Source organism: Henckelia pumila, chromosome 3 (genome assembly GCF_033568475.1).
Source record: "Henckelia pumila isolate YLH828 chromosome 3, ASM3356847v2, whole genome shotgun sequence".
NCBI lineage: Eukaryota > Viridiplantae > Streptophyta > Magnoliopsida > Lamiales > Gesneriaceae > Henckelia > Henckelia pumila.
In genome coordinates this window covers 194,454,036-194,467,465 of record NC_133122.1, presented here as the reverse complement: position 1 = coordinate 194,467,465, position 13,430 = coordinate 194,454,036, and the positions used below count along the sequence as shown (strand labels likewise).

The 13,430-nt window shown below is 36.0% G+C and overlaps 4 protein-coding genes and 1 non-coding gene across 6 annotated transcripts; 3 read left to right on the top strand and 2 right to left on the bottom strand.

Moving 5' to 3' along the window:
* The first annotated feature begins 1,424 nt into the window (after positions 1-1,424).
* Positions 1,425-3,309, top strand: LOC140891935 (PRA1 family protein G2-like). Its single transcript, XM_073300636.1, has one exon. It carries the CDS (start codon positions 1,546-1,548, stop codon positions 2,161-2,163), a length of 618 nt encoding a protein of 205 aa, XP_073156737.1. The 5' UTR covers positions 1,425-1,545; the 3' UTR covers positions 2,164-3,309.
* A 663-nt stretch (positions 3,310-3,972) lies between these two features.
* On the top strand, positions 3,973-6,444 carry LOC140890487 (WPP domain-interacting protein 2-like). The gene is made up of 2 exons (XM_073298320.1): positions 3,973-5,465; positions 5,664-6,444. Exons 1-2 carry the CDS (start codon positions 4,415-4,417, stop codon positions 6,242-6,244), a joined length of 1,632 nt encoding a protein of 543 aa, XP_073154421.1. The 5' UTR covers positions 3,973-4,414; the 3' UTR covers positions 6,245-6,444.
* An 838-nt stretch (positions 6,445-7,282) lies between these two features.
* TRNAW-CCA (transfer RNA tryptophan (anticodon CCA)) lies at positions 7,283-7,354 on the top strand. Its single transcript has one exon. It is a non-coding gene; the product is annotated as a tRNA-Trp (tRNA).
* Positions 7,355-8,308: 954 nt separating this feature from the next.
* On the bottom strand, positions 8,309-11,456 carry LOC140886119 (ubiquitin-conjugating enzyme E2 5B-like). Of its 2 annotated transcripts, none has more exons than XM_073292624.1 (5): positions 11,381-11,456; positions 10,283-10,366; positions 9,768-9,895; positions 8,984-9,088; positions 8,309-8,674 (listed from the first exon to the last, which is right to left on the bottom strand). In XM_073292624.1, exons 2-5 carry the CDS (start codon positions 10,350-10,352, stop codon positions 8,531-8,533), a joined length of 447 nt encoding a protein of 148 aa, XP_073148725.1. In that variant the 5' UTR covers positions 10,353-10,366; positions 11,381-11,456; the 3' UTR covers positions 8,309-8,530. The 2 variants fall into 2 exon arrangements, with proteins under 2 accessions (XP_073148725.1, XP_073148726.1); XM_073292625.1 differs by having other exon boundaries at positions 11,371-11,399.
* Positions 11,457-12,466: 1,010 nt separating this feature from the next.
* LOC140890273 (uncharacterized) lies at positions 12,467-13,141 on the bottom strand. The gene is made up of 3 exons (XM_073298034.1): positions 12,919-13,141; positions 12,829-12,834; positions 12,467-12,708 (listed from the first exon to the last, which is right to left on the bottom strand). The coding sequence occupies exons 1-3, from the start codon at positions 13,139-13,141 to the stop codon at positions 12,467-12,469; spliced, it is 471 nt and encodes a 156-aa protein (XP_073154135.1).
* Between the last annotated feature and the right edge of the window lie 289 nt (positions 13,142-13,430).

The window sequence follows — 13,430 nt, the reverse complement described above, 5'->3', positions numbered from 1 at the left end:
TTAACTTGACTACTTGCACTCTCATTTGTATGGTTTTTTTATTAAAAAAAAATAAAATAATTCATACGTGATTACATGTAATTTTATTCGTCATAATTATAATATTATTATGGTTGGAAGCATTAATTAGAGATATTATATCAAATTATATACGCACTTGCGCGTGCTATGCAGAATTTTGACTTTTAGTTACATGTATGATTTTTCAAAAGATTAAATTATTGGATTATATGTGAGTTTGTGTTATATCGGAAGTAGAACTATAGTTTTTGTCGTAATTTTTTTGTTTTGAAATGATATGTTAGTGCGGACATTTTATGCAAACACATCTGAAGGAGAAATCTTGATATAACATAGACTCGTTAGTTCCACGATATAGAAATTTTGATGACGATGTGATTCAACAAAATTTTATTTTAAATTTGACATTTTAATATGTAAATTTAATATTTTTAAATTTAATTATCGCAATAAATCTTCTGATGTAAAGTTCAATTTTTTAAATAAATTATATATCATAGCATTCTTTATGGAGGGTAGGCTTTAAATGTCAATAACTCTTTCTGTCTGAGGCAAATTCATACCTATAATTATTTCATAAAAAAATGTGGTCCTTAGGACATTAACTATAGTTTAAGGGTACAAAGGAAATTAACCCTAGTATTGGTGGGCCAGGAATTAGATTTGGGAAAAAAAAAATTTACATGGAATTAAAACTTAAAATAATTAACGTTAGGGTTGGAGACTTCTTGGAAAATTGGCTGCAATTAGTGGTTCATTTCTTTATTTGTAAGCAACTTCATCAGTTGTTACTATTATCATCCGTATCATGTGAACATTTAAAATTTTGTGAAGGAAAAACTGAAAATTACTTCCTAAAAGTTCTTTCAAACATTATATTTATCTTTACTATTTAATAATAGGTGAACCCCTTATAAAAACTACTTTTGTCTTAAATGTAGAAATCCTAAATTAGCCCTCAAATTTATTGAGTGTTGAATTTAACGATTTGAATAGTAATGTAAAATTGATTACTCTAATTATAACCTCCTATCTCCATTTTTTCAAACTTCTGAAGGCCACTCTCTCCAAATTATAACCTCATATCCTTACTTTTTACAAACACAGTGTTGATTATTTAAATTATTTATTATAAGATTTATGATTATAAAAAATCATGCTAATAAGACTTATTAAAAAGTTATAAAATAAACTCATATTCAAATATTACAATACACACACAACATATGCACATCGTGGCTAGTATATATTAAACACAGGCTTCATCAATTGTTACTATTATCATCCGTATCATGTGAACAATCGGCCCAAAGTTTTGTTCACCATTGAGGCGGGCGATATTTGGGCCCAAACACAGCCCACTAGTGAACAATATAAGTCCTCCGAGGCTCCGAGCCCACTCTGCAATTTGACTTTAGACTTTGGGGGAAAGTGGTGGAGGGGGGACTAGAAACTGGAACGTCGGGCATTTCGCAGAGGTTTGACCAAAGTAGCTGTTGGGTCAAACTTGCCCTAATTTCCGAGATGCCAGCCACGCCGGCCTCCGCCGAGCCTCCCGCTTCTTACACTACGATACCGATCTCCGGTGGCGCCGTGATTTCCCGATCGACGCAAAACCTCTCCGGCTGCCTCTCCAGAGCCCGCCCTTGGCCGGAGTTCCTAGCCACCACCGCCGTCATCGACCTCCCACACTCGTTCTCCGCTGCCATCCATCGATTACGCCGCAACTCCAGCTATTTCTCCATCAATTACGCCATCATCGTCACCGCGTGCGGGGCCGTGTCCTTGATCGGTACGCCGATCGCGCTGATACTCGTCGGCTTCGTCTTCTTCCTGTGGCTGATTCTCCACTTCTTTCGAGAAGACCCGTTGTTGATCTGGGGCTACCACGTCAACGATTGGGCCGTTATTCTGGGCCTCGTTTTGGTCTCCATCGCGGCCCTCTGGATCACCGGCCCGTTGAATAGCCTTTCCATTGGCATTGGTGTCGGGCTGTTGATCTTCGTCATTCATGGAGTCCTGAGGAATCCTGAAGGACTTTTTCTTGACGAAAACGATGCCGTTTCTGACGGATTGGTCTCTTCCCAATCCACTGCTTTCAGTCCCCGCAATGGCGGAACTCAATTCACTCCACCAGTGTAATTAACTCACATAATTTTATTTTCTATATGTATTTGTTTTGCAATATATATATTTTGTGTGAGAGTGTGGATTATCATTTTTCGTGTGATTTGATCATATTTGTAATTGTAATGGGTTCAAGATGTGATTTTTGGGACGAAAACATTGCAGATTGTTGTGTCTCAGAAGTTCGAAATTTGAATTGAAGGATATTGGCTGTTTGTTGTGATTGTAATTTGGTGATGTTAATCATGCTGATTACAGATTATTTTGAAAACCTTGTGTTTTGAGTTGTTTTTCGGTGTAAATGCTGAAATATGTGAGGGGGATTGGAGAGGATTGGTATGTATGATTTGCAAATGTCTCAGTATAATCATGGACTTCACATCAAATCCATATGAGAAACTTAAATTGAGGGAGTGGTCTTTCAAATTTAGGATTATTTCATGCTACACTTGGTATTTCTCACCTATGACAGTGGTCGAATATTTGTTTTTGGATCATCAAAACATATGTCAGCTCGAATCGAGCACCTAACATCACTTGCTGCTGCTGCATAGTTGTGTGTGTCATTGGGCTGAGCTCTTTTACTGAACTGAGCGAAACGGATGCTAGAGTTTGGCTTCTTTGAAGAGCTGACTCCTTGACCAGCAAGAGTTGTCGATTTTCAAGCATCTGGTCGAGTTTCTGACTCGATTTCGGTGTTGGATGTGTTGCAGCACACGATGTAAAGCTATTACGGATTTGGGCCCAGTTTAATTCAAAACTCTAATGGTTGGCATGCTTGCATCTGATCTAAGAGCCACGGTCTGAAATTCTACCTGCATTCGCTGCTCCAGAGCCGGCACTGGAAGCAGTAGGAATGGAGCCCTTTCGGAAACTATACCGGAGGCTCAGTCTGGAACTGGAACACATGTTTTTACAATCTTCAACTCTGTGTCAGTGGGTTGATCGTGATAACGGGCATTGTACATGCTATTTTACAATAGATTCTTTTGTTCATCTGCGAACGTTTCATTTGAAAACAAATAATTATCGATGGACACAGATGTTTTGTTTTGTCATTTGTGTAAGCATAAAACAACGGAAGTAACACTCCTAATATTACACAGACAACGCTAATTTTCGGGTTAGAGATTTGCAAATTTGTTGGTCATTGGATACATGTAAGGTGGTGAGGACTGAGGATTCTTCCGTTCTCAATATATATATCATATTTCGTTTTCGTTTTTTTCCAAATATTTATGCAACAGTATTTTTTTTTTCTATTTTTTATACTACTATGCCTGAATTTATGTTTTCATTTTTCTAGTTAATATTATTATTGGAGTCTCTAGAGACTAGAGAACACTCATAAAATAAGAACGGACATTTTTCGAAATGATCTTACATTATATTTATTTGTGAAATGAAATTGATATTTTTGACATAAATAATAATATTTTTTTTATGAATTATATCGAATAAAACATTCAACTTACAAAATAAACTCGTGGAATTATAACCTTGGTGAACTGAAAATTGAAAAGTGTAATTGTATGTTGTTTGAATAATATTCTTCTTTTTTTTTTTACAGCAATTTGAATAATATTCTTAATGGGTATAAAGAAACACACCATCTGTCGTCCGAGACAGAAATGAAAATATGTAATTATTGTCCCAAAAATATATATATATATATATATATAATTATATTATAAATTATAAATAAAGATGATTCGATAACATGTAAAATAAATAAAATAAAATAAAGATAGACAGAGTCATGTGTGTCCCAGATGAATTAGCAACTCACAGCTGTTGGGTCATGGGCTCCACTATCCATTATCCAGCACGCGATATTGTTTCTCTCTCTCAATCATTTCGTTTTTGCTTTTATTATTTTACTTTACAGCCCTAAAATCTTCAAATCAGGCCAACAAACATCTAGGGTTCCACTTCTTCCCCCAATAAATTCAACGTTTGGTTTATGGAGCCCAATCCTAAGGTACGCGTCATGTCAATTCATGCATTATACTAGTTGATTCAGGTACCATCCTATTAAAACTGTAACTTTTCGTTCTTTTATTTTTTTTGACAAAAAAAAAATTTTAAATTTGGATTGAGTTTGAACTGAAATGAATTCCGAGGGAGCTGATCGGAGTTGAATTCCTATCTTCTGGAGATTTTACTGTGTATTCGATTATTCCCGTCGCTGGAATGATTGTTTTTTGTTCTCGATCTTGATCTGAATAATATTTGGGCTATCAGTTAGATGTGAGTTTTACATTAGATGGATTCGGTAAATGAGTGTTGTGTAGTGGAATGTGTGGAAGATAACGCAGGGATTATGAACTTCTCCGCGGCTGAAAATATGGAAGTTACTAGCCCAAGTGACATTCGGAATAATGGGTCTTGTGTGGTGGAAAGTAATGATTTTGAGACCTCTGAGGTAGTGGGAAAGAAAACGGGAGGGTCTGGGACTTTAAACTTGATTCCTGTGGAGATTTTACCCAGTTTGTCTCCATCCTCATCAATGACTAAGAAAGGGAAAGGATTGAGGAAGTGGAGAAGGATCAAGAGGGATTCAAACAAGGTTGGGGATGATAGTGTTCATATAAACAATGTAGTAGCACGAGATATGTCAGATTCAGGTCCGAATCCAAGTAAGAGGATGCAACCTTTTTCTGAGAGAAAGCTAAAGAGTCAGGATTCTGTTTCATCCATGAATGCCACCGAGAGAAGTTTGGATGGTTTTGATCTGCTTGGTCATTCAGGTACAAATGTGGAGAATGGCGAGATATGGAGTGGCAAATCTTTATCAACCGAATCTAGCTCTCCTAAGATAAGGAGCGAGACATCGGCAGTTGTGGAATTTCCCCCTCATAAGATCATAGAGAGAAGTTTTAGTGGGAAGAACTTTACAGAATCAACGCCACAGGCTCAGCAGGGCAAAAGTAGGATTGTGGGCTGGAAAAAATCTGGAGGGATGAAGGTCAACATCGAGAAGGAAAACTCTCATTCCAGCGTGGAATCTGATGTGCGAAGCTCCAATTTTGTGTTTATGCAGGGAACGTACTCGGCAAGTAATGGAATACAAAGCGAAAGTTCCATTGATTACGATGGAGATAATGGTAATGAAGCTCGGGACAGCCAACAGAAGGTTAACAACAGGCTTGAAGTCGGTGAGGCGGGATATAAAGATTACTCACCTGAACAAGTCAATGATGACTCATCTTGGGAGATTAAAGAAGGGAACCAGAATAATGGTTCGTCAACAGATCCGGATCCTCTGGAAGAACCTATCTTTAACCTCGAATCAGTAAAAGAAGCACTAAGAAAAGGTAGGTCCATCTCTTCTCCCTTTCCTTGTTTTGGCTTTCTTATCTATGAATAGTTGTGCTTAGAATCATATAATTGTTTAAACTTTTTAGCTGTTAGAAGACCAAAAGATATAGCTAAGTCTCACTTGTTAAGAACTTAATCTGTCTTCCTTTTACATTTATCATCTTTCTCATCGACTAGTTGTCATATTGATATAGAGTTGCTAAAGTTTCGGGAAATCAGCCAAGATGTTTTAGTCAACGATCCAGCGCTGGACTTAGCCACGGATTTTGCAAATGATGATCAGAATCCACGAGAAACAAGTCCTGAGCCATCACAGTCAGTTGAAGGTGTGCATAGGTTTTTCTTTGCCTCACAATCTGAGGTGTTGGAGACAGAAAACGGAGACGTGGAAACAGAAATTGAGGACCTCTTCGTGCAAAAAATCAAAGCTGAAGTGGAATATCTAGCTATATCAACAGCCGTTCAAAACTTGAGGTTGACACTTGTAGATCAAATAACTATCTTAGAAGAACAAAAAACTCTGGCTTCAAAGCAGGGCCAGATACTCAATAAGCTTGGAGACACAGAAAAGAAGGCCATTATGCTTAACAAAGAAGCTGAGAAATTGGAAAAGTTTTGCGAAGACATAGCTAGTGCTGATGAAGCACTGAAGCTACAGAATAGGGTCTGTAAGTACACTGCATGTTTCTTGATGCAGCTAGTATTGTTGGCGGTTGTATTAGGAATCGTTATGTTTCAGTTATCGCCAAAATATGTAGACAACATTCCCACTTAGAAATGTCTGTTACCTTCCTGTTCCCCCTAGAACGATGCTTAGAATCGTGGTGTTTGATTACATGTTCCTCTGTTGTTTTCCGCATTTCCTCAGAAGTAGATGTATATAGATGAAACCTTGGGTCCTGGCTCTTTTCTGTAACAGAATTTTCACTTTGTAAAGTAGCTCATTTCTCAGCATTCATTTATTTTATTTAAAAGAAAAAGAATTTTACACTAAGATTAATCAAGATTCACTGTTATTTCCCTTTTGCATTTTGTTAATATGCTTCCTTGTTAATTAATTTAAAGAAGAGAACCATCAGATTTACGAATCTGTATAATTTTATATTGATGAAGCTCATTTTTCTCTCCTTTTCTTTCTTCAAAAGTGATAAGAGGACCACAAGTTGCGAGTTAACCGCGTTAATGGGATAGTAAGATTAGAATTGTTCCTAAAAACTTCATAAAAAATACTCGTAAACAATATTAAAATTTTAAATATATATCTATCATATCCCAAAAAAAAACAATTTATTTGATTTCCATATTATTATTGATTTCTACAAATAAACGTGAACCTCATAACAGGTGCATCTAGTTCTATTTTGTCCAAACATTGTATTTATTAAATATAAGATAGATTAATGATAAATAATTTTCTACGCTGCATCTTTTATATTTAAACTCAGCACATAACTTGTTTGTTTTCGTCTTCTTGGAAGGAATCCCCCAAAAAAGAATATAACAAACATATATACAATTTGTATTTTTCCCCAATTTGTAGTCATTACTTTTAACCAAACTATGCATCACCAAAGTTCAAAAATGTAAATTATTTACGCCAGCAATTTTTTACTTCACCAAAAACAAAATCACACTATGCCATCTTATTTTCCCCCAAATAAAATTATAGAAAATATGAATTAATTTTCTCAAGGTATTTTAGTAGAGCCCACAAAAACAAACCAAATAAGTCATCAGTTTATTTATACGCTGGAGTCGCCTAGCTTCTAATTTAATATTCAAATATAATTTATCGAATCTAAACTTCCACCTAGGATCCGTGGCGCAATGGTAGCGCGTCTGACTCCAGATCAGAAGGTTGCGTGTTCGATTCACGTCGGGTTCAATCCCCCGATCTTAGCGGAATCCCCATTTTTCTTAAATTTTTTCTTTTTATTAATTAGTATTATTATTAATTTTGCTATTATTAATAATCCTTTATACTGTCACAAGCTTGATGCATCATCCTCCATCATACATACTAGTCCATCTTCTCTGATTCACTTTTTATTTACCCTTTTCAAGTGGCTAACAATTTCTCAACGCTAAAGTAGTGTTTATAACCTCTAAATATAAATAATTATGAATTTTTTCTTCACAAATTTATTAAGTAAAATTTCATAATCACCTATTTTTAAATATTGCACTGCCTAAATGTTCCACTATTAAGGTAGTGTTTGTAACCTCTAAGAATAAGTGATTATAAATATTTTGTTAAGAATAAATTCATAATGACTTATTTTTAGAGGTCTTCAAAGTTGCTTATTATGTCTTACATGTCATTTGTGAAAATTATTTCCAGTTGTGGGAATCTATCAGTGGGAATAGTGCATTGTGCAAACCATGTTCAATGCTTGCCACCAGTAGCAGCCTTTAAACTCCTTGTTGCACTTATTTTGAATTCTCCTAGCAATGTGTTCGATGCTACCCTGATAATAATAGATCTAAAAGTCCAATTTTTTTTCCCTGTGCTTGAGACATTCGATTCAGGCATTACTCGAAAGATGGCGACGAAACACTCCCTGCTGGAAAATTCGACCCTACCCCATGGGTTTTGCACTATATATAGTATATACATATCATGATCAAGGGAAGGGATGTTGTAAAATAAAAATAGTTCAGGAAATCTCCGGTGTAAAGAAATCTAGCATATATCTTTGCCATTTTAATTTTCAACTCGAACGGAGGCAAGTTTAGAAAATGGATTTCACCTTTGAATACTTGAAAGGGCTGCCACATCGAGTATTTATACACGTGGTCAAATGTTTTAGCCAAAAATTAGACAATTAGAAAAAAAGACGTTCGCAAATTATTAATGACAACTTATCATCGTGTAAGAAACACCCGAAGGTCAATGACAATCGAGGGGCCATCAATACCAAGGAGACATAGTATACAACATATAATATGCTCCCTATAAAATTCTAAGGTGTCACACAGCCATTTTCAAGTTTTTTATTAGGACTAGCAGCAGCACATGTTTCCACTTGCTCCAACCACAACTTGAGAGGGGAACCACCTTTTATCCCATAGCATACTTCTGAGTCCAAGATCGAGCAGTGGTCTCGTACTTGGCTCTATCGGTCTTGTACATGTGAGCAATCTCGGGCACAAGAGGATCGTCTGGGTTTGGATCAGTCAACAAGGAGCAGATAGAGAGTAGCACCTACAGAAATTAAGGTAGCAGATAAAACAGTCTTACTCAACACAAAAAACACCAATCGACTGCATAGTGTAGTCGAATTCTCTGTTTATTTGTTCTCTTCTTACGTTTGCTCACACGCATATCATAAATTTAATTGCACAAGAAAATTGAAGATTGGAGTAATCAAGATTAATTTCCTGTTAAAAAGGTAAGTTATGTCTTGATGATAATTCCTGCCACAGTACTAAAGGCACGCACTTTAGTGGATGATGAAAGGTGGAGACTGATGTAGACCAAACAAATGGGTATAATGAGTAATAAAGCACATACCTTCGAAACCGTTAGAGCAGGACTCCACTGCTCTTTGAGAATATCCAAACAAATACTGCCATTGCTGTTGATATTTGGATGGTAAACCTTGGTTTTAAATGATACCTACTCGATGCGCGAGGCCAAAGTAATAACTTAGCTAGTGTAATAAACAAAAATATGCAAGAGTTGTATTAATCGAGTTACTTTTGACCATGGACGTACATGATTAAGGCAGTAGCACCATTTAATGGACTTAAAAAATGCATTTGATCAACCAAACAAGAAAGTAGAAACCAAGACAGAGCAACATCTATTCTCCTCTTATGTCCTGGGGTTACTGATTTGTGAAAAGTCTACACACTTGGATGTAGGATTTAACCAGGATGGAATGATTTTGTTTTGAGGAATGAGTTTAAACCTTGGATTCAGCTATGGTAGATGTTAAGTTTTCCTAAATCAAAATTATCCAAACAAATAGAATGGATTTTGAATCATGAATATGAAATCATCGTGATTAATTTCCGAAAACCCGGACCAAAGTCACCCCAAGAGATGTGATTTCCAATCCCACTTCAAGAAGGTAGAAATATCACAAGCACCACATTCTAGCACATGATCGGCAATCTCTCTTATCACTCACAACTAAAAACATCGTACCTGTGCCAGGTAATTCCATCCTAAGAATCATGGACAAGTTAACAACAACAAAGTTATTTTCAGTGAGGCAGTGCTATTGCCTATGGATGATCAAATTCATACACAAGTCCAAGAGGGACAAAGATTGGATTAAAAGGTAGGCTACCTTCGGTGGCTTGAATGGATAATCGGGTGGGAAATGAATGGTCACAAGAAATACTCCCCCGGCAAATGGGCTGTCTGAAGGACCCATGATGGTAGCTTGCCAGTGGAACATATCTTCCCCGACAGGCCCTGCATGAAGTTATGACGTCATGTTGAGTTCCATATAAGGTCAATCAATTCATGGAACTTCAACTCTAATATGTAAATGGTGATGAGGTCAAGTTTGACAATGGATTACAATCAGTACACGCAGCCAGTACAAGTATGTGCCAAAAGCAGAGGGCATGAAAAGATAAGAAGAGAAATATGATCAGAAACAAATAGGATTGACATTGTAATTTAAAGTTCGAACCAATATGGATTGAAACAATAGTCTGTAAATACCGAAACAATAGCCAGATTCAAATTTTTAACATCATAAGAAATGTCACGGAAGTAAGCAGACAAAAACATTGAAATAACCCTCAGAAAAATACAACTGAGTGGCAAATCACGGGAAATAAGTTTTTGACTAACCAGCACTGCAGGATGTAGGAGGGTCCTTCTGCAAGTCCTTCAGTTCTTTCTGAATCCTTTTGGAAGCCATGGCTATCTTTTCTCCTGAATTAGAGCAACGGCACCCCAAAACATGAAAAGAAGAGCAATATTTTTAGGAATTAAGAAAAGATGTAACGGAATCACAGTAACAGAGTATCAAGTGATATCTAATTTTTAGAAGACAATTCCCAAAAAAGCAGATGTAGACATCGAATAAATAAATCCTTTTAACGAATAAACGATCAGATTCTAGAGCCTGGCTGATGTTACAGCCAGTAAATGCATCTGGCTTAAAGCCATATTCTTCCACAACACAATACAAGCACAAATAAAGAAATTGTTCGTGATTGGCGTTTGTTATTTCTTTCTTCCCTGATATCAAAAACAAATTAACTCCACAAACATTAACGATACACCTAACTGGGAAAGTGCAAATAAAAAGCTGAGCCTCGCGGCCAAAACAAATCACATCATTTCCATCAACGAGAATTTTAATTTATTTCTTGCTCAACAAAGAGAGTACCAAATAAAATATAAAAAAATTGCACGCATAAAGACCCAGATTCGCACCAAGGATTAAGTCTGGGGGCAAAACTGAACTGACGAATAAATATTATTTTGACTTGAAAAATAATGAAAAAAAATCACGAGGCGACACATGTTCGTTCCTGACTAAATATACGAATTTTAAAATCTACAAGAACATTTGCAGGCGTAAAACCCCAAAAAATGATTCTTCGGCCACTTCCGCCTTTGCATAAAAACACCGTATCATTCAATCGCAAAACCCGCACACACGCACCCAAATACACGTCCACCGAAGGGATCAAACAGAGCAGAAACACTTCCATCCAAATCTTTTTTCCCCAAAAGGAGAGAAAAAATAAAAACCCACCAAAATCGTACCAACCATTTAGGCCCTAAAAGCCCAAAACACCGTACCCCAATAATCAATCAAGAAAACCACCAATCAATCTAAAAACTCAAGCACTCGCGCGTATACAAAAATCAACAAAGCAAAAAAAAAGATATCATGATCATCAACCGAAAGAGCTCCGATGCCGTACGATTACGAACCTTCAGAGCGAGAAACTGAATCCTCGGAAGCGACGAGAATCGTATGAGAGAATGAGACTGGGGGCCGGGGGGCAAAGAATTAAGGAGGGGTTTATATAGAGATAGAATACGCATGCACCGCGTGGCATCTTTGTTGGCGGTGGTCAAGCGGGCCGAATATCCCATGACATGCACGTATTTAATGGGCTAAGGGTACCCGCAGTTCTTAACCTAAAAATCCAACTTTATCGTAGGACCTATCATTAAATATATTTATCATCTCAAAACAAAATTTTTATAACTTTTTTCCATAATCTTAAACCCAAAAAATAACTTTTTTACGGGTCCTACTAATCATTTCTACACATATTATATTATTATTATTAATTATTACCTAAAAATTTAAATTTATAATTTATAATATAATAAAATGAATTTTATGTTAAATAAAGTTAAATACGCAAAATTATTAAATAAATTAAATGTTAATTTTTTATGCACTTAATTATATTTGATTAATTATGTTTTTAATATTTTTAAGTGATTACGTAAATTAATGTAAAGTAATTAGATTAATTATTTTATATTATTTTTCTTTATTTAAATATAATTATGTTTTAATATTTTTATTCATTTAATTAATCTTTACTCAAAATATAGTTAATTTTAAAAGTTTCATTATGGTGACTAAATACAATATTTTAAGTGTTATAATGAATATTTAATAAAATAAAAATGATATGATGAAAATATTAATAATTAATAATAAAGCGTGAATTCATGAATCATGGTTATACGCAACAAATAAAGATCAACATAAATTAAAATTAAAAAATATAAAAGTGCACAATTGACAAAGACTGAGATAAATTTTAAAAAAGCATAAATGTGCACAATAAAAATATTTAATGATAAAGTTGTTCCTCACTAATTGTTTCCGTCTAGTGCCCACATGTATTCAACCAAGTCGGCTCGAAGTTGGTGATGTGCTTCTCTGTCACGTAGCTCACTATAATTATTGAGGTACTCTCGAAATTCTTGGGTAGATCCCATGACAACTCGTGCAGGTGGAGGAGTGTCTTCATCCGATCAGTTGATAGATTCATCTCACTCATCCTCAATAATCATGTTGTGCAAAATAATACATGTGTACATGATATTCTTTAAATCATTCTTGTAATAAGATCGTGCAGGACCTCTAATTATTGTCCAACGAGCTTGGAGCACTCCAAACGCCCGTTCAACGTCCTTTCTTGCAGACTCTTGTCTCTCCTTCAATTTTTTCCTCTTGGGATCCTCTGGGCATGGAAAGCTCTTGACGAAAGCAGCCCATTCTGGGTAGATTCCATCTGTAAGATAATATCATTTTGTATAATTTGTTCCATTCACTGAGAATTGAACATTCGGAGCATTTCCTTGTAGGATGGCGTTGAACAATGGTGATTCGTTAAGAACATTTATATCATTACGCGATCCTGCAACGCCAAAAAAAGCATGTCATATCCACAAGTCTGTAGATGCGACTGCTTCAAGAATTATCGTTGGGACACCGTAATCACCTCTAGTATATTGTCCCTTCCAAGCTACAGGACAATTCCTCCACTCCCAGTGCATGCAATCAAGGCTGCCCAACATTTCAGGAAAGCCGTGCTTATCTTCATGCATTTGAAGTAATCTTTGAGTGTCTGCATCATTGGGTCTTCTCAAATATCGTGCCCCAAACACATCAATCACGCATCGACAGAAGTTGATCAAGCAGTCCAATGCAGTTCTTTCACCCATTCGTACGTACTCATCGAGAGAATCGGCCGGAGCTGCATATGCCAACTGCCGAATAGCCGCTGTGCATTTTTGAAGTGGCGACAAACTCTGTCTTCCTACAGCGTTTCTACTTCATCGAAAGTAGTCTGAATTATTTGTAAGAGCATCGACTATGCCAACGAATAATTCTCTGCGCATGCGAAACCGCCTCCGAAACACTTTGAAACATCCTAGAACTTCTAGTGAAATTTTTTTTTTTAAAAAAAATAACTCTCTAACTATAAAATAATAAATATAAATATATATATGC